The sequence below is a fragment of the Melanaphis sacchari genome, unplaced genomic scaffold (genome assembly GCF_002803265.2).
Source record: "Melanaphis sacchari strain LSU unplaced genomic scaffold, SCAv2.0 Contig45_pilon_pilon, whole genome shotgun sequence".
In the NCBI taxonomy this organism is placed as follows: domain Eukaryota; kingdom Metazoa; phylum Arthropoda; class Insecta; order Hemiptera; family Aphididae; genus Melanaphis; species Melanaphis sacchari.
The window spans coordinates 2,425,259-2,449,925 of NW_020271303.1; the positions used below are offsets into that span (position 1 = coordinate 2,425,259).

Here is a 24,667-nt window from a genome sequence, read left to right on the forward strand (position 1 = left end):
GAGTTTGCGTTTTAATTACTCCGGCATTCATCCGCCAAAACGCAAGTAGACCGGCGTTCCCCGCCGCGGATGAAAACGTGGTGTTTTCATCCATCGTGTATAGCTACTTTGATATAAGACAATGAATCTTGAACTCGTCGGAAAACGCGCGGAATATGCCGTGTTTAGCACCGGCCTTAGGTACCTAATCACCTTTGTTTCGTTTATTTCGGTTTTGATTCGAGTAGACGTTACGCAGTATATTATACCTTGTATTTATTATTACATTATATTGATTAAATACTACCAATAGACATCAAAATTATTGTAAAAAAATATATTATTGGTCATGCGGGATAGTTTTTTGGTATATCATATTAATAGGAAGTACCCATAGTCTCCGGATAGAACGGTTTCCCTAATGATTACATACTAATAAAAACAGAAAGTAATTATTTTAATTAGGTACCTACGTTCCAATCGATTAATATTTTCTCAGTCATTTGGTGTCGTTTTTTAAGTTTTTATTTTATTTATTTAATTAATAATAAAATTTATTTAGCAATAATAACAACATCAATACATATGTATTTAAATAGTATCATAAAAATAGATGCGTTGCAAGCACAACCAATAAGCAAAAAATGTTGTGGCGGTCAAATTGATTTTTTAAAAATAAGATTATAAGAAAACAAAAGAAAAAAATCCTATAAGTTAAGACTTAAATATAAAATAAAGTACCTACACATCGAAAAGAAATAAAAATATTGCTAATTAATACTTGTGTTTATTAAAATTAGCAAAATTATTTAAATTAATATTATAAATGGGAAGTAAAGAAATTCCTTTAATTATTAAATTAAGCGTTCCGAAATTAGATTTATTAAATGGTACCTACTATCGAATTATAATTATTTTTAATTCTTGCATTATAATAATGAGAAGGTTGATACATTTATTAATATTATTTTTACACTTATATAATAAAAAAAGTCATTCATAAGTTTGAGTAATAATAGAAACCTAAAACTTACAATTAATTAAGTTAGAAGACTATAATCTAGATTTATTAAGAATTAATTTAATTAAGGAATTTATTGTTTAAGACAATATATTGATATGGGAGGAGTAAGCGCAGTTATATATTAGAGACTATAAGAAAAAACTGACTGTGCAAGTGCTAAATAAATAATTCTAATAATTATAGAATCTAGCATTACTTTGAGTGAACAGAATTTATAAAATAATTTTCTAATCAAATTATTTAAATAATAAATATATTCAATACATTTTAATCCATAGTATAAATGTATAACAAGATATCTACTTGATGAAATAAACTCTTTCCAAAGGACAAAGGTACACACTACACACACACAAGGATAATTATTAATTTACATATTTATAATTAAAAGAGTTTACATATTCTGAAAAGTCAGGATTTATTTTATGATATGAAGCATTTGTAATATTATTTAACTGTAAATTATTATGATCGCACCAATTATTTTCTGACATTAAACAAAAATTAGCTTCCTTGCATAAATCAACATAATTTAGGCTTTTATTGAGAACAACAGTTTCATCAGTACAACATAGTATATCTGCATTATGGTTTAAATTTAAAAGTCCGTTGATGTTAATAATAAACAAAATCGGATGAAGTACTATACCTTGAGGACAGAAAAGCAATTTATTATATCATCATTCAGAGCAACTTAAGTCTTACTAGTTGAGGTATATCATTAATAAATTAAGATCAATTCCCCTTATATATGTGTGAAATGTGAAGTTTTAGTTAAAGGATTAATGGTAAATATATTTGAATGAAAACCAAATTGATTAGATGAAAAAAATCATGTTTGTTTAAGAATGGCATTAGTTTTAGATTTTAGTGACACTAATAGGTTGCTTAAAGCTTATATATTTATATTCTTATTGTTCATATTACTCATAAACGGTTAACTCTAAAATGTGATGATTTTAAGTCATTACCTATGCCAAATGATTAGGCCAACTTTATAAATGTATATAATTTTAGCAAATATTAATTTTCAAAACTTCGTGATATTATCAAATTTTGTCAAGTTTAAAATGCTTATAAAAAAAATTATTAGGATCCAAAAACTAAAAAAAAGTATGAACAATTCCGAATACTAATAAAGAACTTATATTTAGTATAAATATTTTTGAGTTACATTGAATATTGACATAATAATTTTATTCAAATAAAAGTGAAATGTTTTAAATTTTTATCAAACATTTGCTAAAAAATTTCAAGTACTTAACTATGGTTTTAAATTACATCAAAAAACTAAAATAATTTCACGAAAAGACGCAATTTAAAGTTTGATTACAAGATTAAGTAAAACTTACAAGGAACTTTGTATTTCATTTTATAACCTTACCTAAGAATATTCAAAATTTTATGAATTTTCAATAACAAAATAATTTACAAATTTTCGCAAATTTTAACTTTTTGCTTGGTATGTTTTAATAAACAAATTAAGTTTTTTTTTTTTTTTAATGTTGACGTAAGTATGAGTTTTACTAAAAATAAATTAATAATTTCTTTATGATGTGTTTGAAGAATTATACCTTGATTTCTAAGACCTAATGATATTTTACAAAAAATCACACACACACACACACACACATAAATTAATAAATAACTACTCCATTAAGAATATAAAACTAATAAATACTTGCATTATTAGCTCATAAATATTTATACTTTAATTTAGTTTATAGAATCAATGTTTTAAAATTATAGTCTAGTGAACACCAGATCACACGATTAAGGTCAGTACTTGTATACACAATTACTGAATATTTGTGTTTAATGATATTTGGGAGGCTAAAATGAGTGTATGTGTTGAAAGTATCAATGTTGGTACAAGTACTTACAATAATTTAACAATAGATTATTTATAAATCGTATCAATAAAAGAATAAAATATATATTATAATATTATAATCAGATATATAATAGGCTATTGATGTTTTTATGCACTTATAAGTGTAATTAGACGTTTAAAACAGAAAGATACATGAAGATATAATTTTAATTAATCATTAAAAAATATAAATTGTGAATATAATTGTTATAATATCAAACTTTGTAATAACTCTTTTAAATAGTACTATCTTATCGAGTTTTGTAAAAAAGTATATAATCAGTGTGTATTGAAGTGATTATACACTAATAACTACTGTGATTTTTTTACATCATGTTTTTCAATTTTTTTGAAGTACCTAGAACATCTATCTACAAATTGTTTGAAGTCCCCTTCTTTGCTAACTTTTTATATGTATAAATATTTTCAATAATTTATTGCATACATTTATTTATAATTAATTGTTGATGACTGCAATTATGGTAATATTCGACGGTCTTGTTACTTCATTATATTCTAGTGAGTATTTATATTTTTCATTAATTGTGTTATTTTAGTTTACTAAATTCTAAAAAATACACCACTTAAATTTTTCTACTAAACAATGTACCAGTGTCTATGTAATTTAATTTAAATGTTTTGTATTTTTAATTTTTGTTTATGTGTTATAAACAAATAAACAACATGATTTAATTTTTTATAAATCATAATTTTATTATTGTAATATGTATCAATTCAAAAACTATGTAAAACTGGTATTTTGAATAATACTCAGTTCTTGGTTATTTAAAAATATTTAATTTAGATACTAATTAGGACTTGAAAATTTATAACATTTGTTGGGTTTTCACTCTTTAGAATCAATTTAGTTAGGTTTTAGGTAAACTGAACATATTTTTAAATTTTATTTTTATTTTAGTTTAATATTTTATTATTTTGATACTGATAACTGATATTTACTTACGAGTCCGAATTAGGATGCATTCAGCATTGACTAAATTTTTTGTATAAATTATTCTTAAATATTTATAATAAATGAATATAATGACAATAAATGCGTATAGAGTTTTATGTTAAGCGGATAAGTTTATTTGTATTATGTTTCAGTATATGACTACTTATATTTTTTTTTATACAAACGACAAGTTTCAAGTTTCAGTGTACGTGGTTGCTTTCCCTGTGTCGAGATAAATTAAACTTTGAAATTATATAAGTATATAAATTATTTATTACTTATATGTTAGTTTTAAAGTAATTAATTAATACATCCCAAGAACGGCAAGAACTGACTATAGTACATGGTTGTTGCAATTTTTCCTATATTGATTCAAAAAATCACAACACGATTATGCATTAATATATTTGTTTATTTATTTTTTAAATGTATTATTATTAATATAAATATATTATTGTAATGAATTTTAGCATGATGTTATGTTGTATATACAAAAATAAAGTATCTAAATATATTATTAAGAGTGCAATCGTGTTGTTATTATTTTGATTTCCGGGTCAAATAAGGAAAAAGTACGTAAATATATTAATAATAATGTACAGAATGATCACCAAACATACTTATTCACTTTTTATTTTGTAATCTCTATTGAAGTTATCTAATTTATGGAACTTCCAAAGTATACTTTTGGATCAGTGTTTCCCAACTTTTACTGTTTGTTGAGTACGTGACTTTCCACTAAAATATAATACAGTACTGAATAATAAATATTATGCAATATTGTTTAATATTAAAATTACTTTTAAATAAAAATATTTAAGTGAAATATATGAAGTATGCTAGAAATAAAAATTAAATATAAAAATATGAAAAATTGGAATTGATATATAGTAAAAAAATTAAAGGTATTTTTGGTTTTAGATTTTGTGTGACTGCTGATTCTAAATATTGTTGCATAATATTTCTCACTGGGATATGTACAATTTCAGATAAGTTGATGCGCATGTTATTATGTTTGACATCTAATCTACTTCTTTGTTTTGTTTTAATATTGATCATGGGGTAGAAAATCTTTTTTCGCATAAATAGTTTTTTTTTTTTATCACATTTATTGAAAGTTTTGAATATTTATTGTTTATGAAACACCAAAAATCTACAATAGTTTTATTTTAAAATTTACTTTTATAGATGTTATCATAAAAAAGTTTTATAATCCAAGTTTCAAGAAGCTTAATGAAATTAAATTCTTCAATAGAAATTATTGAAAGGATTTTTAGTTCATTGACAATCGTCATAAATATCTTTTAGAAAATAACTATTCAATGCAATTCATATTTGATTTAAATTGAATGATATAATTGTTTTAATATCAGTGATATTCACTGACTTGTCTTATCCTAGAAACTCGTTATGTGAAAAAACATATCAATATTTTCTAATCTCTTGTTTTACTTATATTTTGTAAATAATAACTTTTTTTTTAAAAAAACAATGAAACGATTTTTTTTTTTTTATAATGGATGAAAAAGTTAAATATTTTATAAATAAAATACATTTTTCATAAATATCATAATTTTAAAACCTAAATGTAATAAAATATATACTGTATTTCGATTATTTGGTAGTGTTAATTTTTTTTTTTTCTAATTGCTAGATGGATTTACTTGGCTGGTACCATCGGCTGTGGTTTTACAAATAATACATTTATCAATTAAAAAATTAAAACTTAATTAATAAAATTTGATTATTTAAAAATGAGTGTCTAATCGCAAACTAAAATGTTTCATTTATACGTACCTGAATGCTTTCGTAGTTTCGATGTACGGATCATCGCTGAATTTTATAGACAATCGACCAACACAGCAGTGAAAATTATTAGCATATTTACCGATAAGGCAATACATTTTCCATAATTGTAATAAAATAACACATACGTCACTAAAAATATATTGATATTTATTATGAAATATATTTCCTACATTTTATAATACTAGTTAACTTTTATATTATTATTATATGTAGAGGTATCAAATAAAATTTAACTTAAGCATTTATTTATTTGCGGCTAAAATTATTTTTATTTATTTACATAAATTTATTTTAAACATATATAATCAAGATAATTTTCTTATTAGTTTACGAACATTGCTAATTGCGACCTATAGGTTGAGAAACACTGTTATAGACTATTATATATTTTAAAATTCTTGAAATTTTCTGTACTTCATAAAGGTGGTGACTTGTAGAGATACAAACTTTTATTTTTCAAACGAGTACTTCTTCCTTTTCAAGATTTTAAGTTATTTTGTGCATTCAAGAAAATATAGGTCTATGATAAAGGGTTTGGTAGATATAGGACTATAGTACTTAATTTGAAATTTTTAATTATTAATATTGACTAATTATGTATCAACATTTATAATTTGTAAAAATATTCAAAGTATAATAAATATTAGATATAATATTATATATATTTTATATTTTTGTAAAAATATTTTTAAAGACTGATTATTTTAGTTTAAAGGTTTTAATTATTGAAAAAATACTCATTCAAAATTTAAATCAGGTATCTAGTGTATCAAATTAATACATTTAACGAATAAAATAAATTTATAACTAAAGAAAAAACAATTAAAGTGAATATGTTTTTATAATCACTCTGTGCAGTAGTTTAGTTAGATAACAAAACGTGTTGTTTTTTATGTTCATTATCATCGGCTTATACCAGACACCAGTGACACTATGTCACTAATGTCACTATTCACAAAAATGTAATTTTTAAAATGATATACCTAAGTTAATCTCCATCTTAAAATATACTTAATGACGATTAATAACGTCTTATAATTTAATTCTTACTAGTTTTTACACACTCATTTAGAACACTATTGATTGATTTATCTAGAAAGAAAATAAATAAATGTTTATTAGTAATGAAACGTTAAATATAAAAAAAAAAAATTATACATATTGCAAATATAGATTTTATATATTTACGGTTATATTGTTTAAATAATGTATTAGATGTTGTAACATATGTTAGTCATTATGTAACTGAAATCTATTTTATTAGAGATATTGAATAGTGCAAACAATTTTGGTCCAGTAAAGTGTATAATTTATTAATCAATAATATAATATGTATGATTGTAGCTTATATTATTATTTATTACAAATTTTACTAGAAAAAATACAATTATTATTTTTAGTATTTCACAGATTAAAATAAAACAGTATTATGTGAAAATTTTATATTTCGATATTCCGATAATTCCAGATGTTACGATATCTTTATATGTACTTACAGACATTAATATAGGTCAATACTCGTATTAAATGCAGTATTGGCTTAGTTGTTTTTAAATACAAAACGGACACGGTCGTGGCGAAACGTGTGATTTACTTTAAAACATTTATCGTGAATTTGTGTAGTGTATATTATACTATAGAGAATGGTATTAAATGTAATTAATGCAGAACATCGTAAAACTACATATATATTTATTAATGATAATAATTTGGTAATAATATTATAATTTGAAAATCTTAACATTTACTAGATATTTGCAATGTATTTTAGGTGCTGAAATTATTTACGATATTGGATATTAAAAATGGGTATGTATGACATTTTATTGTATCTAGTATAATATTTGTAGTAATACTAGTATTATATATTAATATTTATAGTAATAATTATTTATCATTATCATTATTCATTAATGATAAAATATTACTTAAATGTATGTAAGTCGTAGGTACTTTATTCTCTGTAAAAACTTTTAAAACAATTATTGTCTTATTTACACATCTATGTTATTCATAAGTAAATAGAGATGCACTTCAGCAGGGTATATTTTCATTCAAAGTACGATAATCATATTTACTTGGCAATATTTTCCGGTGTACAATGTCAATTTCCCGTAATCTCTCGTTTACTCGTGTATTATGTGTAATAATTTAATTAGTTTAATCTTTAAGTATTTTCATAATGTTGTATTTTAGTGTGAATTTTATTTTTTAGTAAATTTACTTATTACTAGATAATTATTTTTAAAACAGACAAATAAATTAAATGAAAATGCATCAATGAAATACTTTAATATTTTATTACACATTTGAATGCTTAATTAATATAAGTTAATACATTATACATTACTTTATATTAATACATTTTTTAGGTACATTGACATTGATTGATCTAAAAAACTATCACGTATCATGGAACATTTTCATACTAATACGTTTAAATAAACTATCATGTTACAGTGAGAGTAGTGAGACCTCTATACATAGCGGATATTCACGGGACCATTAAAGTTGTCTGATTTCGAAAGATGTTCGCTATTGGGAAAAATGAATAAAAATAAAAATCTAAGTTTAACTGACTTAAAAAAAACATATTATTATTAAAAAAAACTGAAATTTTTGTTTATTTTTTTCCTTGTATGGAAATTGCTTGAAATTAGACTAGAGTTGACTAACTAATAACAATGAAACTGTATCACATGTATTGTGACAAAACGTCTTCAGCTGATTTGATAACTGCGATGTTTTTTTGGGTGTCATTTTCGCTTTGCCAATATTATTATAATTTTATATCTTGTTTTATATTATGTTCTTAATTTTAAAAGATTCTAGACCCGTTTAAAATGTCTTCAATATTCAATGATAAGTATTCGGTTTATAAGCATTCATCTATTTAAGAATAATACTGTGCTTTCATTGGATATATTCTTGAAGCTAGTTCTAACGACTCACTATTCAGATCACCTCTAAAACTTGGCTTTTAAGTAAAAATTAGTGATTGTTTTCTTGTTAATTTTTTTGATAACTGTGGTAGTTTACAGAACTGTATCAAGAACCGTTACGTTTAGTTTTTCTATATTTTTGTTTACCATGAATAAAATTTCATGATTTAAAAAACTATAATGTGGTAGTGAGTTTTGAAATTGTATATAACTCTGAGGTCAAGCTAAAGTCTAGTTACTTTAATTCTTGTATCATCCAAGCTTTACTATTAACCTTCCACGATACTCCAATATCGTTAGCGATAATGTTCTTAAAACGCTGCGGCGGGTTTTAGTGCCTTTTCAATCACCAAAGGTATTTCAAAATCATGTTCTATAGAAAAAATAAGTAATGTGCAATTCGTCCTTTACTTATTTTTCCGCCATGGCAGTTCTCACCTTAGAGACACATTGTTTTACCGGGTAAAGCCCAGACAAACAAACCGGTTTTGTTTAGATTGTAAATATTATTTAGAATAATCTTTCACATATTTTAACTAATTTATTTTTTCAATCGTCCAAAATGTCAACGTCAACGAATCTATTTTCCCTAGCTTTATAAATAATGTTATGACGTATGCGAAATTTCTCAATTTATAGAACGTTAGATGCTTTAAAAATAGTTAATCTAAATCTCCAGCGATTTATACAGATTTTTACTGTATGAGAGGACTGCTAATGAGCAAATTTTTAGTACGAATCTAGCAGAAACATTTGCAACACACAAAATCTATTTTAAAGCCTTTACTTTTTACGAAGTTCCTTTTGTCTCATTATTAAGAGGTGTTCATTTAGAGAAGTCTCACTGTATTATAGTCATCACTCACCAACTTGATCATTGTGGTAGCTTAATACACAAATTAAATTGTTAAAGTATTAAGTAATGATTATAATAAATTAATTTTGATAATTACACGTAATTAGTTTTTATTTCTATTGCAGTTACAGTGGAATTAGAAAACGATAACAACCAAAAAATGCCAAGATCGAACAATAATAATTGTGTTTCAAATAAACAGAGTAGTCAAAATATAGAACTTAAAAATGACGATCAGATTCCTGGCTATTTGTCAATTTATAAAGTATTTCAGGTATTTATTTTTTTTAAATTATTAATGAAATATGTTCAAGTCGAAGACATTAAATTTTAAAATAAATATATATATTTTTTGATTTCAGTTAATTGGAATAATACTTATATTATCTGTCTTTTTATGGCTTCAAATTTATCGTACTGGTTTTGGTTTTAGCGAAATAATACAAATATGTAACTGGCACCCTTTATTAATGACAATCACGTTTGTTTATTTATTTGCGAATTGTAAGGATTTATTTTAAGCCTTTAAATAAATATTAATATGATATAAAGAGGTTATAAATACATTATCAAATTAAATTTAAAAATGATGCATTCGTTATAATTTAACAGAATATGATAAAATATTACAAATTATATTAAATTCTTAATTTTTTTAAATTTTATAGCATTAATAAGAATAGTAATTTATAATTTATAATTATGTATTTATATGGCAGTTAAAAGTATGATCTATATGTTATGATTCATAATTTAATGTCCTGATGTAAACATTTAAAATGTTGAGCGAACTGATGAATGTGTTGGTCTTATAATGATAATTATATAATAACAGATTAAATCAAAAAAAATGCTCCAATTTTCAAGATTAAAGGTGATTTTTACAAGTAACAAATTTGGCCTTATTGATACCTTTTAAGAAGTCGAAAGTAAAATATTCTCATAACTTTTTTAATAAAACGTAAACTACTTGATATGTTGTACTCATACAAATTTCAACAAAATTTGACAAAATTTATTTTTTTTTTAGCATTTTTAGTTAAAATGTTAACAACCTGTTAAAATTATTCAATATTTAAAATTTAATGAAATATTTAATAATTGATAGTTAATGTTTATAAAATTTTCAATTTGATTCTTAAGGCTAAACAGTTTATAACAAGATTCTTTAGAAGTTGTTCTTCAAAAGAATTTAAAAATATCAAAAAAATACTTAAACACAATTAATTTTTTTATATATACTCAATATTTAAATAAAAAATATAATAAAACATTTTCATTTAACTATTGTAGTTGTTTGATTAGAATTAAAAAAATACATAAATAAATGAAATTGAAACTTCTCACCATTAGGTACGTATACAATTATTATACTATATTTGTCTGTACTTGATTAAATTTTAAAATATTTTGACCAATTTCTAGCTATTTACGCGATGAATTTATTTTTCAGCATGTATATATTAATTTAAAAGTTAATAACAACAATAGATATAATATGGTAATATTAATAAATGTACAATAGTTTGAGTAAAATTTTTTTAACTTTCCTTATAACTAATAAAAAAATAAATCAATCGATGTTTATATTAATATGTTATAAAAATTTTTCAAAAATTAGCGAACATATTGTCTCTGTTCAAAATTATTTTTCGTTTACATTGATTTATCGTTGAATCCAATTTTAATACATCCATAATGAATCACTGTAATAATGACTTACTTAATGATGATGTATACTTGAAATATACTTGAAACGTATTAGGTACATGGTTACAGTAAAGCTAGTTACTAGAAACTTTTTTTTTAAATTTTATAGTTAAAATGCTATTAGAATTATTTTATTTATTTTCTTATGTATAAAACATGTCACGCCATGAATAAAAATGGAACTTTTAAAAACAACTTCAGTTCCTTTAGGTTAAAATAGAATATTATATAATAACTTATACAAACTAAATAACATATTATGTATTTTTTGTTTAGCTATTCTTCATTTCAGAAATTTTCGAAAAACTACAAAACAGAAATTAAAAATGCAGCATGCAACAATTCATAGCTGTATTATCATCTTTGGGGTACTTGGTTTATGGACTGGATTAAATTCAAATTTGATTGCTAATCCACCTATTCCAAAATTTTACAGTTTGCACAGTTGGTTGGGAATTATTACTGTTATAATGTTTCTATTCCAGGTATGTTGATAGAAAACTACTCTCTTTTTGTTAAAAAAAAATAAAAAAAAAAAAAAATATACTCAACTGTAAATAGATTAAAAAGGCACATAGCACACATATTATTAAATAAAATATTCTTAATTTTATAAAATTTAACATATTGTGTATTAATTTAATATATTTTATAGTACACAAGTGGATTTATATCATTTCTCTATCCTGAAATAGCGATGAAATATAAAAAAGTCGTTATGCCTTATCACATAATATTTGGTATATTAACGTTTGCATTATCTATTGTAACTTCAGTGCTGGGATTTAGTGAAAAAATCATGTTTGCGTTGTATGTAACTAATACACTATTAAAAACTATGCTTAGGAAGTTGTAAATATTAATTTAATACAAAAATAATTTTTTTTATTATAGGAACCAACAGCATGAGTATATGCCGACGGAAGGACTGTTTTTAAATTGTGTAGGGATAGTATTTATTGTTTATGGTGCATTGGTCGTATATATATTAATTAAACCAGAATATAAAAGATCTTATAAACCAGATGACGGAGTGACACATAATGGTGCTTAAAATTATTTTAATTTGTGATTTTTTATTTAATTAATTTTAATGAGCATACACTCGTCCAAAAAATAAAAAAATAAAACCTAACAATGACAATATGTCATAAATTATCGAATGTTTGATTTTGTTTATATGAATGCAGAATACATTGTGGTACTATGATTAGTGATAAAATTTTAATACCAATTATTAATATCGCAATGAAAATGTTTTCAAATGTTGTTCGATAAAGTCTTTTTTTACTGATAATTGTTTTGACAATTGTTGTGAGTAGCGTTTAATTGTTTAACGCTTAGGGAAATATCTGAGAAAATTGATTTCTTCAGTAGTATTTTTTAACATAATAAAAAATCACTCACAACTGTTTAATATTTTTTAAGAAATGTCAACAAGCTAGTTTTAATAAGAAGCTTCGGCTAAGAATAGTACTTTTAACAAAATAATTCACAATGATTTCAAATTTAGCCAAAAATCATATTTTTATTTTATTTAATTTTAAAACTAATATCCTAATTGAAATTACAAATACTATTGCTCATCTGTATCATTGAAATAATAAACGTGTAAATAATTTATCGTTTAATAAACCAGGTATACAATGGAAGTTATAAAAATATACATAATAAATTTAAAATACTTCAAAATGTTGTATAAATGATTTACCAACTATGAGTGGATTTTGTAATAGAATTAAAGATTAAAAATATTAATCTGGTGCTTGTAATCGTTATGATTAATTAACTGTATTGTAATCCACACATAAATAATTAGACACGTATCACGCCGATTTACAATAAATAAACCAACTATTAAGTGCGACATTACGTCTGTTAAAAAAAAAAATAAAAAAAATATATAAGAAAATAAGAATTTGAAATTATAGTAATGTGAAACTATAAATAATGTTTTTATTTACGTGAAGTTATGCGTTGTGTTTAAACATTATTATGGATTAATTTTATCATACTTATTGACAGAGTAACTGAGCCAGACCGATCGAATTCAATATATGGTATATCGTTCCCAAGCACTGTTTGATGACGAATCGTGTGTGGAAAAACATACACATACATTAATGTAAAGGGACATCGCTTACTATTAAGTGTTCAGTGTTGCGTTGCTTGGAAACCGTTTTGTTGTAGGTGTTGTGTGGACGAGATACGGGTTGCAACTTTCGGGTATAATGTGGTATAGGCCTCGAATTTTATTCGGAGTTCTCTGTACGTGAATAATAGTCGTGTATCGCGACATCTACGAAAATCGGATTATTGACCACACGTCGCTATAATTATATCATTAATTTATTATAATCTATATAATTAATTATTTTATGTTCAACGCGGTTATTGCAGCGGCTTGATGTTTACGATAAGTTTTTATTGTTAACGAGTTAGTTAAAATGTCCAATTTTAAAAAGAAATCAAAGGCCAATAAGCACATTGTGACGTCTACGGGACTATCATTGCAAGGTTCTCAAGTATGTACACTGCAGTATAATAATATATACATATTTTATATTACATATTAAATGTATAGAATAAGATAGACGTGTTAATGGTTTATTTATTTATAAATCTATAATTATCTATTTTAATAGGCTTAGACTTGAAATATTACATAATTCTACATGTTCGATTTGAGTACTAAATACGATAAAAAATTACAATCAGTGATTAAAAGTTAAATTATAAAAGTGTGGGATTCATATTGTTGGTAATAGAGACATAATATTATTATACAACAAAAGTGTTTGAGGGATTCATATAACGACATAGTTAGATTTAGAAGTAGTATTACTGCTATAGAACGGAAAGTTAATGAAACTTATGAAAGTAAAAATAGAACTCGAATAATAGAACAGGTAAGTCGATTCCACTTGACAGCGGCACTTGAACATCTTAATACTATAACTTATAAGTTATAAGTGTCCATTTAAGATCTAAAACTAAGACTCGTTACAATAATATACGGGTACAATCCTGAAACAATAATTATTACACAGAGCAAAATCATTGAAAATTGAAAAGTTTGCTAAACTCGCTTAAATTGGAGGAGTCATCACCGATAGTTTGAGAACCCTGTGCACAGAAACGTTTCAAAAGAAAGTCAGGACAATGATCCTTGTTTAAAATTTATTTAAAAAAAAAAAAAATTAAATGCAAAAAAATTAAGTGCAAAAATTAAATTAATGATGTTTTTATTAATACACATTTATATATTACATGCCTACAGTTTAGTGCCTTTAAAATATATAATGAAAATACTTATAATACTATTACAAGTATTTACAATATTATTTTTCTACTCCGATTACATCAAAACAGTAATAGACAAATACCACATAACATAGTTAGATACCACAGTCTTTTTTCTGTTTTGTTGCAAGCATATTATTTTATTACACGCACCCTGTGATTTTATTTACTCCTGCGTGTTATGTAAATAAAAAAATGAAGTCTTTTTTTTGTATTTATTGTAACGTTCAGTAAAAGAAACGAACCCACTAGGTTTAAAATAAATACAATTTAGTCAATACGTATTGAAGTGAACAGGTAAAGATATAATAAAATATTGTACTTATTATATAATTGTGCCATACAAAATATTTTGTTTAAAAAACAGTGATGCAGATGTGCAATTTTGAATTGAATTTCTTTCTCATAAAAAAGATGTGAACCACTTTTAAAATACTTTTATATGCTTTTGATTCTTGTAAAAATATACTTAAAATACGGCAGAGCCATTCATTTGTTTTATAATATCTAATTATTATTTAATAACATATTTTTTGTCATTGAAAATATTATATCATATATCTTTTATATTTCATTCAAATTTATAACAATATTTGACTCACAATAAAACATGCGCATACTCTTACATTATCCGTTATACACTATTAAAAGAGGCATTCTTAACCATCCTTCAATAATGAAACAAGCACTCAGAGATCTAAATACTAATTCATGGCTTTTTAAGACCATATGTAACGATATGAAGATTTAAAAATAAGATGACACATTATGTTAATTATTTAAGAAAAAAAAATTGAATAGGTACATTGTAATACAATAGTTATGCATAGTTATGTATAATAAACATTAATAAAATTAATGTCAATATGATTAGCTCCTAACCTAACTCCTCTCGAAACCTCTATTATAAGTAAAATATATATATATATATATTTGAACCATCCATCGTTGATATTTTGATAAAGATAGACAATATTAGTTACTATAAAAGTACTAAAGCATACTCATTAAATAGTTTGTTTTCTGTAATAAAAAAAAAAAATACATGTTCTGTAAATAGTAATGATTAGGTATATACTATTTTTCAAGTACACAATAATTAATGATAATACGAATACAGTGTGCCTGTATACACCACCTAAAATACCTCTAATATATATTATATATAACTATAGACACTATAATAGCACTATATAAGTCTGTACATACTTAGGTCGACTAAATTATTTTATAGTTTAAACTATTTAAACTAATATTTTAAGGAATTTAAAAAGCGTATGTATTGTAGTAAGATTTAATTTTGTAGAAAGCATGACATTTTCACATTCACAAACTTTTCTATTTATTAGAGTTGTTGATTTATAAATTATTTTCTCTATCCTGTAATATTATTGAATTATTTGTGCGTGTATCTATTTTTCTAGTCACGCGATATTTTGAATTTGAATGAATATTAATTTATGCAACAACCGTAGATATGTGCAAATGGAGTTTTCACTAGACATTGTGCGTATTTATTTATAATAATATTAATATGAAACTTTATATATAACTACAGCTACTATGCATTATTGCGGGTTAATTGATTTAATCATTTAATAACGTTTATAAGACTATAATAATTAATGATACAAAACTATGTTTTTATGATTTATTATAACATAGTGCATGCATTGCATACAATATATATATATATATATATATATATATATATGTCGTAGGCCATATGAATAATTAGTTTTTTTGCGAAAAGACTAGGCTCTTTGCAATAGGGTAGCCCGTTTGCGGACTACTTATTATTTTTCCAAACAGCCTGCTGTTTTTTAGGCTCATTGCATACAGACTAACATCAGTTAGACCTTTTAAAAATTACAATAATTTTATGGTAATGACCATTTGACTATTGTATTACTAACTTTATTTTATATTACTAACTATGTGTAAAATGTAAACTGAACTATTATATTATTATATTATAAGTACATTATTTTCTTTTTATTTATAACTTTGCCAATATTATATTTTGAATGTCTAATAGTCCATGATCGAATTTTGGAATATTGATGGCAGAAAAAATGATACAGAAATAGCGATAAGAAATTAGTTATAATTGAAGTTGTTAGTTATATTTTATTCAATATTCCAAAAGTAGATTGTAGACTATTAGATACTCAAAATATAATATTGGCAAAGTTATAAACAAAAAGAAAATAATGTACCTATAATACAATAATATAATAGTTCAATTTACATTTTACATATGATTAGTAATATAAAATTAAATTAGTAATACAACAGTCAAATAATTATTACCAAAAATTATTGTAATTTTTTAAAGGCCTAACTGCTGTTAGTCTGTATACAATGAGCCTGAAAAATAGCAGGCTGTTTTGAAAAATAATACGTTGTTCGAAAACAGGCTACCGCATTGCAAAGAGCCTAGTCTTTTCGCAAAAAAATTAATTATCCATATGGCCTACGACATATATATACTTATACATATTTTCTGATATCTGTAACAAGTGAACACGTAAAAATTTTACTTATAATTTTTTTCTTTTTGTTTTGACTATAAAACTTTAAAATACGTTTCATGATAATTTTTTTCGTAACAAAATGGTTATGGTTTTTATATTACTATAGAATACTATGTACCTAGCTTACGCATTAATTAATTAATTTATATATACATAATTAAAGATTTATTATTTGAAGTTTGTTATAATTAAATAATATGTTGTTATCAGTATCTGAACTGTATTTTACATATTTATTTATATTTGTATGATATTTCCTTTAGATTAATCTTTCAACCCGTCTATCGAATTTAAACATATCAAATCCTTTGCATTATTTGTATAACGAAAACGTTGATACTCCATCCCGTGGAAGGCCGATGTCTGCACTGACACTGAGTGCTACAAATCAGGTTTAATGATTAAAAAATGAAAAATTATGTTTAATTTATTCTTGAAAAAATAATTTATTTTAGGAATCACCACGTAGGACAAGACTAGTCAGACGTCCCCAGTCTGCAGATACAATAAACAAGATTACAAAAAGCCGACACATTTCGTTTGATTTCAACGATCAAAAGATTGACACGGGTAAATGTATAAAAAAAAAAATTGTATTTATCTAAATATTTACTGAATGAGTTTTTAATTAAACAACTTAAATATGTTTTTGAATTAAATGCAATCAGACTAAAGATGATTAGGCATGCGATAAATGAAATGATTATACTGTATATTATAATAATTGATACAAACTGATTAGAATCGTGTATAAAATCACTTATTATTAAGTCTTGAATATTAAAGAAAAATATAAATACTATTATTTGATTCATTATTATTAAATGTTTCATTTTAATTTATCTTTATAATCAATAAAACAAAAATAATAAACATTCTAGCCTATAAGTTATAATAGTACTATCATAATTCATAACTGTACAATCTGGGTTCATCACGCGATTCAGCGTGTTTCTTTGTATATGTTTGAAAATCTTTGCAATTTATACATTTACATTGGGAATAGATTTTTATGTGTTCATATACAATACACACGCCACAACGTTATGTGTGCATGTCGAATAACAAGTAAATATATATATTATAGTGTAATAAATGTTAATTAATTAAGCAGAAATATATTGTTCTACTCGTTACTCATTAATCAATAACAATTGTCAACAATAATTTTGATATGTATTTTGGTATGCAATAACGTTATTATACAGTTACAGAGGAATTTCAATAACTCAAACCTCTATGTAAGTCGAATTTTGGATAACTTGAAGGAATATTTTGGCCTTTACCTTATACAATACATGATATGTGTGATAAATTTCTTCGATAATCCAAATTTCGCTAATTTGAATTTCTCGATAAGTGGAAATAATTTTAGTTAAATTTTAGATTATGACTCGAATTTTTGTTCGACATACAGATATTGATGACGATGAAAAATTGCCTTTGCCTAAGATTTTTCTTGTTCAGGCATTAGATGGTTTAGATCCTTACCAAACAATAACAAACAACCGAAAATATCTGATTTCATCCGAAAATAATGCTACTTTATTTATTACATCGCATATATTTTCTTGATTACATATAGATTACATACTTATTAATTATTTTATACTTTTTTAAAATTTAAATACAATATATACATACATATTATATACGTTATACATTTATTAGTAAATACATAAGTAAATACAAAAAATAAAATGAAGTTTTTGTGTTGTTTAAAAAAATATTTCAATAATTTGAATTTTTTTTATTGATTTGAGTTATCAAGGTTTTCTGTAAGTCGAATTTTCGATAACTTTAACATTTTTTTGCCTTAATTGATTCGAGTTATAGAGGTTCTACTGTACATTGAAAATATTTTTTTCTATTGTAAGTATCATTATTTGTAATAAATTGTAATGATGCTAATACACTCTCAGACCTTGAAAATTAAATTGTACATACCTTTTTTTCCTAAATTATCGTTTACCATATCATGTTTTGAATATAACTCATGTTAGAAGAATACTAATTAAATGCTGCGTTTATCATTATGTTGGGAACATCAAGAGAACTAAAAAATAAACAGAATTTAAAATTTGTATTAATTCAACCCATCTCGCAGATATTGGAAATCACGAAGATCGGCAGGAGAACGCGTTTGACGAATCGGACGGGGCCGAACTGTCGTCGTCGAGCGACGGTCATTCGACGCCCGTTCCCCCAAACGACGGCAGTGGTGGTGGTGGAAGCGGTGGCGGTGATGGCGATGGACAGCCAGCGCTCGAACCAGGCTTAACTTCCAAGCCACCCATACCACCCGGAGGTAGCGATGCGCACGTATCGGAAACGTTCGGCCGGGCGGCAAACGGTTCTACGGCGACATTCGACGATGCAGTGGAACTCAAATTCCAGCGCTGGTTCCCTAACTCGGCACCGGTTCTAGTTCCTGCACCAATGCCCACCACTGACGTATGTGTAGGAAGCGTGGCCAGTGATAGCGTTACTGATGGCCGGACCGTTGCGTACGCGAAGAGTGGTCGCGGTCAACTGGACGAGGAACACCTTTACTCGAACCTGAGTGCGGCTATCGGTAGTGCTGGCGACAGATTCGGCGGGTCGGTGTCCGTGGACTTGTCCGGGGCGCTACGTGGTGCCAACATGGATGGCAGTGACCGAGGCCGAACGCGGTCCACCACAAAGCTGAAGAACAAGGTAAAGAAGAAAATCGTACCGGTAGCGACGCCGGCGGTCGGTCACAGAGCTAAACACACAAGGGATGCGATAAAATCAAAGTCCGTCGCGTCCGTAGCTGTACAGCCGGTCGAAGCGGTGGTGCCTCGGAACGAACAACTCCCGGAAAGACAGCCGGAAACGAAGAGAGACCGTTCGAAGAACGCTGACCGTTCACCGGTGCAAGATTACGCGAGGGAAGACGTGGTCTCGTGGATGTCTAGTCACCTGCAAAGGCCGTGCACGCCGTCCGACTTTGACGGCGATACACTCGTGAGTATCCCGGGTGACCAGTATACACACCGAATTTTGTTATTTTTTAAAAAAAATTCGTTAACTCTCATGTTCTTTATGTTTAAAGGATGCGTTTACCAAAGAAAAACACAAGACGTCGACGTACGACGAGATCGTTAATATTCTTAAAGAACTCGAGTCTGAAAATAACGATATCGGTAGTTAGTTTGTAGAATTCACTTACCTCAAACTGTTTTTGTTGTCGCCATATACTATCACGTATTATAATGCTTAATTATTGCCTACACTTACATTTATATATATATTTTATATTTGTCGTATAATGATGTATACTGATTTATTGTAGACATGAATGTCAGGAAAAGTGGTGTTACAGATAATAATAAACATCAAACATTAGTACCAGAATCTTCGTCTAGTTCAAAGTTAATATCACTTGGAAATCATTATAAATTTTTGTTTTTTTTTTTGTTTTTTTTTTCATGACTTAAAATGTATATTTATGAAATAATTTTTCTTACTTTTGTTTTTAATGGATTTTTCAAAGGGCATTATGGTCATTTTTAGATGAGGTAGAGAAAAATTCGAATTGTCCATCTTTTTCCAAATCACCTAAACACAAATCACCCGTTAACTTGCCAAATACTCCACCATCATCGTAAGTTTATTTTATTATCGACTACCATTGCATGATATACAACACTTTTGTGTACAGACCAGGTAAAAGAATTGTAGATGTAAAAAAGGGAAATCTCCAACAAGTTATGGATCTTGACAAAGCAGAATTGGCTCAGAAAGTAGCTATGCTAAAAATACAATTATCAGAAAAAGAGGATATAACTGAAAAATTAAAAACTAATATATCTGAACTACAAGCGGAACACGCTAAAACTAAATCTGAATATGAATCCACTGTAATGAGACACCAAAAGTTCATCGATAAAGTAAATAATATTAAAATATTGTGTGTACTAAACTACATTAAAAATATATTCGATTAGTTATTGAACGAGAAAAAACAACTAAGTGAAAGTTGTTCTTTAACTGTAAAAGAACTGACCAAAAAAATGAATGATGCACTTACGAGCCAAGAAGAACGACATAGAGTTGAATTAAAAAAAGCTATTGACAAACAGACAGCATCTGAAAAAATTAAAAAAGATCGATGGGTTGATCTTAAAACAAAAAAAATTAAAGTAAATATAAATTTTATCTTATTATTTATACACTATTTAAAAAGTATAACTTTTATAAGTATAGGAGATGACTATTAAAGGCATTGAACCTGAACTTAATAGAATGTCCGTAGCGTATCAAGAAGAATTGTCAGAACTTCGAAGAATTCATCAATCACAAATTGAAGAGATCGAAGCAACATGGCATCGGAGGATGGCTACCATGAGGGATAAAATGGATGCAGAACGCGAACAAGCAATTGTGACTGAAAGAGAAAATTCAAGAAACCGGTACCTATGTTTTTAATTTTTACATTATTAACCATACAAAGGTACCTTTCTATAACTTTTTATGTATTTTTATATTTGGTGATATTATACAATCCATTTATAAATTAAAAACCAACTGTTTTGTAAAGTATTATTATCAACAAAATAAGCTATAAGTTATTTAATAAAAAATGTTTATAATTTTTAATCAGTAAAAAATGTCATTATTTTTTTAAAAATTAAATCAGAAAAATAGCTCTTTGATCTTTATTTGAATAACAATATGAATTTGTTTTGATAACTCTATATAGTGTGATATTTTGATTTAAAATTGACAAACTATTATCAATATTTAGTTTGGAAATGGAAATTGCTGAGCTTGAAAAGAGTTATCAAGATCAACGTAAACGACTATTAGGTGAAATTCACGCAGAAAGATTACGTCAAGAAAGAGAAAATGAAGTAACACTAATGGAAAAGCAAAAAATCCTTGAACAAAAGTTTGAAAAATTGGTTTTAGAGATGCAGGAGAAGATTAATAAAAAAGAGCAAGAGTTTCAAGTAAGTAACTTTAATAATTTAATGATGAATTGAAAATAAAATCTATTATTTTTAATAATTATAAGTAATATATTAGAAAATAGAACAAAAAGTAGAAACATCAAAATTTAGTGGTTTTTTTTAAATTTAAAATTTTCAATAAAGGGTATTATCGTTCAAGTTATATCGAATAGGTAATTAATTATTAATTATTGTGTAAAAAATATATGTTCAGAGTTAATGTTTACTAAAATAAGAATAACGTTTATAAGTTAAGGTATAATATGTTTATAGGGACTATAATGTCATATTATCTTCATAAAAAAATTATACGAATTTCTATTTAATATTTATAATTGCACTCAGGCCCCATAACTGCCAACACGTAACAATCAACACCGTTATTCCTCACTCAAATTAAGTGAAATATATCGGCCTAATATTCGATATGTTCATCTCATCTTAGAGACAAACGTAAAAAGCTAAACTCAAGATTCCACCTACTGAGGCCACTTTTCTTCTCCGACCAACACTACCCCTCAAGATCATACTATACATATAAAACTCTTCTATAATCTCTCTGGATGTACGGGATAGTAATATGAGGTTCCGCTATAAATTCAAATAAGAGAACCTTCCAAAATATCTGTTGTCGCATAATTACTGGTGCACCATGGTATTTCTCCAATAATGCAATAAACTCCGACCTAAAAATCAACGAAACTGCTACCATATACTACAAACGCTTCCACGCAAAACTACAATCTAACCTCAACCAGTTTATCAATGACCTTGCCATACCAGCATTCTCTCAAACGGAACTGGGCTATGACCTAAAAATTGCATAATTTGTAAATTGTAAATGTAAATATTAATGTAAAGCTAATAGGTGTCTCTAATGTGAGATTTCCTACCATGCCATTATTAATAGTTAGTTTTCATTCTTATTCCTGTTATAATTATTACTTATTGTACACCTGTATAGATTGTAATATTTAAAAATAAAGTCATAAATATATATATATAATAAAAAAAAAATATTCTTAATAACGTTATAAATTATTATATAATTTATATAATTTAAAAATAATACATGGCTTAAATTTTCTTAAGTTTTAAGGTTTATTATTAACATAAAAATAAATAAAATCTTTTAGTAGAAAAATAAATTTAATATTTATGCATGAAATATTATATATTTTACTGAAAATACGGTTTCCTTTCAGAACGAGTTAAAAACAATACGAGAAACTTGTGAAACAGAAAAAACTAAATGGATACAACATCAAACGTCTATATTAATAGATAAAGAAAGTAACATCAAAGAAATGTGCAAAAAAGAACGAGATAAGCATATTGAATTGGTTGTTCAAAAATTAGAAAACGAAGCTTCTGAAAGAGAAAAAAGTTCAGAAATGAAAATAAAGTAATAATTTATACAATAAATCAAATTATTAATGCGTCATTATTCTAGTGTAAACTTGTTTATAGAATTATATATTTTATATTATTTATATAACCTTTTATGATTAGGGGTATTTTAGCAAAATATATTCTTAAAAATAGATTTTATGAAAAATGTAATTGTTTTTCTGATTATAGACGAATAAAATCTGAGTACGAGGCAGACATTCGTGAATTAGAAAATACCATATCTGGCCATCGTATGAAATTAAACGAAGCTCGTACCAAAGCACAAGAGTATGAAGATAAAATAGCAAATCTCACAAGTGAATTGAATAAGTGTAATGTTGAACAAATACGATTACAAGAGGTATTTTATAAATTATACTGGATTTTGACACTAAAATGGTTCTCATGCTAACACTTTTGTAGTTGGTTTCAAAACTAAAAAATGACCTTGATGAAAAAGAAAATATAATAAAAGACGAGGCTGTCACTAAAATCGGAATATTAAAGACAGAATTAATTCAATCGAAATTGAATTTTGAAACTAAAATGAAAACTATTGAAAATGAAAAAGAAAAGGAAATAAATCACGTTTACGTTCGGTAATAGTTTTCGATTAAATGCGTTTACATTTTGTTCATTCTTTTGTTATTATTCTAGGGTAAAAGAAGCAATTAAACGAAAAGATGAAACAATTAATATATTAAAAAGTGAACGAAATGCTGCCTTAGATCAGTGTAGTAATATGGAAAGACTTTTGGATCGACAGAGAAAAGAACTTTTGAAGCTCAAATAATTTAATTATTGCTAAAGTTAAATTAACTCCTTATTTTCATTTTTTTTTTTTTTTTTTTTTATAGTTATACGAATTATTTTTGAAAAGTATAAAATAATGATATTGGAGTCTATGTAATGAATACACATTTTGCTGTATCATCATATTTATAATAATAAACACTAGTTTTTACTATTATCTATACTCGTATAAAGAAAATGTTGGTACAGGCATTGGTAATAACCAGTCAGGTTAGTTAGTTTATACGGTATTTTCAATTAAAGTAAATTATAATTTGTTTTTAATATTGTTCATTCTTATCCATACAAATCATTCATTTTATGATATTTAATTATAAATATTTGAAATTTACAAATTTGTTACAAATAAAATTCAATAAAAAAATCATAGGTAAAGAAATTATTTTTCGTGGTTCAGTACCATAAAATAAATTAGAAATGTATTATATTTTATCGATCTAATTTAACACCATAAACTGTATTAATGCATATTAAGATAACAAGTGAATTGAATTTAAA

General features: G+C 25.5%; 2 protein-coding genes across 4 annotated transcripts; both read left to right on the forward strand.

Moving 5' to 3' along the window:
* Window positions 1-3,334: 3,334 nt before the first annotated feature.
* On the forward strand, window positions 3,335-12,311 carry LOC112598185 (cytochrome b561-like). 2 transcript variants are annotated; one of them, XM_025344578.1, is made up of 7 exons: window positions 3,335-3,395; window positions 7,412-7,449; window positions 9,564-9,712; window positions 9,801-9,942; window positions 11,425-11,633; window positions 11,804-11,958; window positions 12,043-12,311. In XM_025344578.1, exons 2-7 carry the CDS (start codon window positions 7,446-7,448, stop codon window positions 12,200-12,202), a joined length of 819 nt encoding a protein of 272 aa, XP_025200363.1. In that variant the 5' UTR covers window positions 3,335-3,395; window positions 7,412-7,445; the 3' UTR covers window positions 12,203-12,311. The 2 variants fall into 2 exon arrangements, with proteins under 2 accessions (XP_025200363.1, XP_025200364.1); XM_025344579.1 differs by having other exon boundaries at window positions 3,351-3,395; window positions 7,392-7,449.
* An 875-nt stretch (window positions 12,312-13,186) lies between these two features.
* Window positions 13,187-24,460, forward strand: LOC112598216 (centrosomal protein of 131 kDa-like). 2 transcript variants are annotated; one of them, XM_025344613.1, is made up of 15 exons: window positions 13,187-13,673; window positions 17,252-17,380; window positions 17,444-17,558; window positions 19,096-19,976; window positions 20,065-20,155; window positions 20,305-20,383; window positions 20,506-20,616; window positions 20,674-20,902; window positions 20,960-21,154; window positions 21,219-21,424; window positions 21,760-21,964; window positions 23,170-23,369; window positions 23,546-23,717; window positions 23,780-23,955; window positions 24,014-24,460. In XM_025344613.1, the coding sequence occupies exons 1-15, from the start codon at window positions 13,596-13,598 to the stop codon at window positions 24,147-24,149; spliced, it is 3,003 nt and encodes a 1,000-aa protein (XP_025200398.1). In that variant the 5' UTR covers window positions 13,187-13,595; the 3' UTR covers window positions 24,150-24,460. The 2 variants fall into 2 exon arrangements, with proteins under 2 accessions (XP_025200398.1, XP_025200399.1); XM_025344614.1 differs by having other exon boundaries at window positions 23,170-23,351.
* The last annotated feature ends 207 nt before the right edge of the window (window positions 24,461-24,667 follow it).

Excerpts from the sequence above, each read along its gene's own strand:
- LOC112598185 (XM_025344578.1), top strand. Across the intron at positions 9,713-9,800 it reads CAATTTATAAAGTATTTCAG|TTAATTGGAATAATACTTAT; the intron begins GTATTTATTTTT and ends TTTTGATTTCAG. Across the intron at positions 9,943-11,424 it reads TGTTTATTTATTTGCGAATT|CTATTCTTCATTTCAGAAAT; the intron begins GTAAGGATTTAT and ends TTTTTTGTTTAG.
- LOC112598216 (XM_025344613.1), top strand. The coding sequence starts at position 13,596 with ATGTCCAATTTTAAAAAGAAATCAAAGGCCAATAAGCACATTGTGACG. Across the intron at positions 20,156-20,304 it reads GTCTGAAAATAACGATATCG|ACATGAATGTCAGGAAAAGT; the intron begins GTAGTTAGTTTG and ends GATTTATTGTAG. Across the intron at positions 20,903-20,959 it reads ACCAAAAGTTCATCGATAAA|TTATTGAACGAGAAAAAACA; the intron begins GTAAATAATATT and ends ATATTCGATTAG.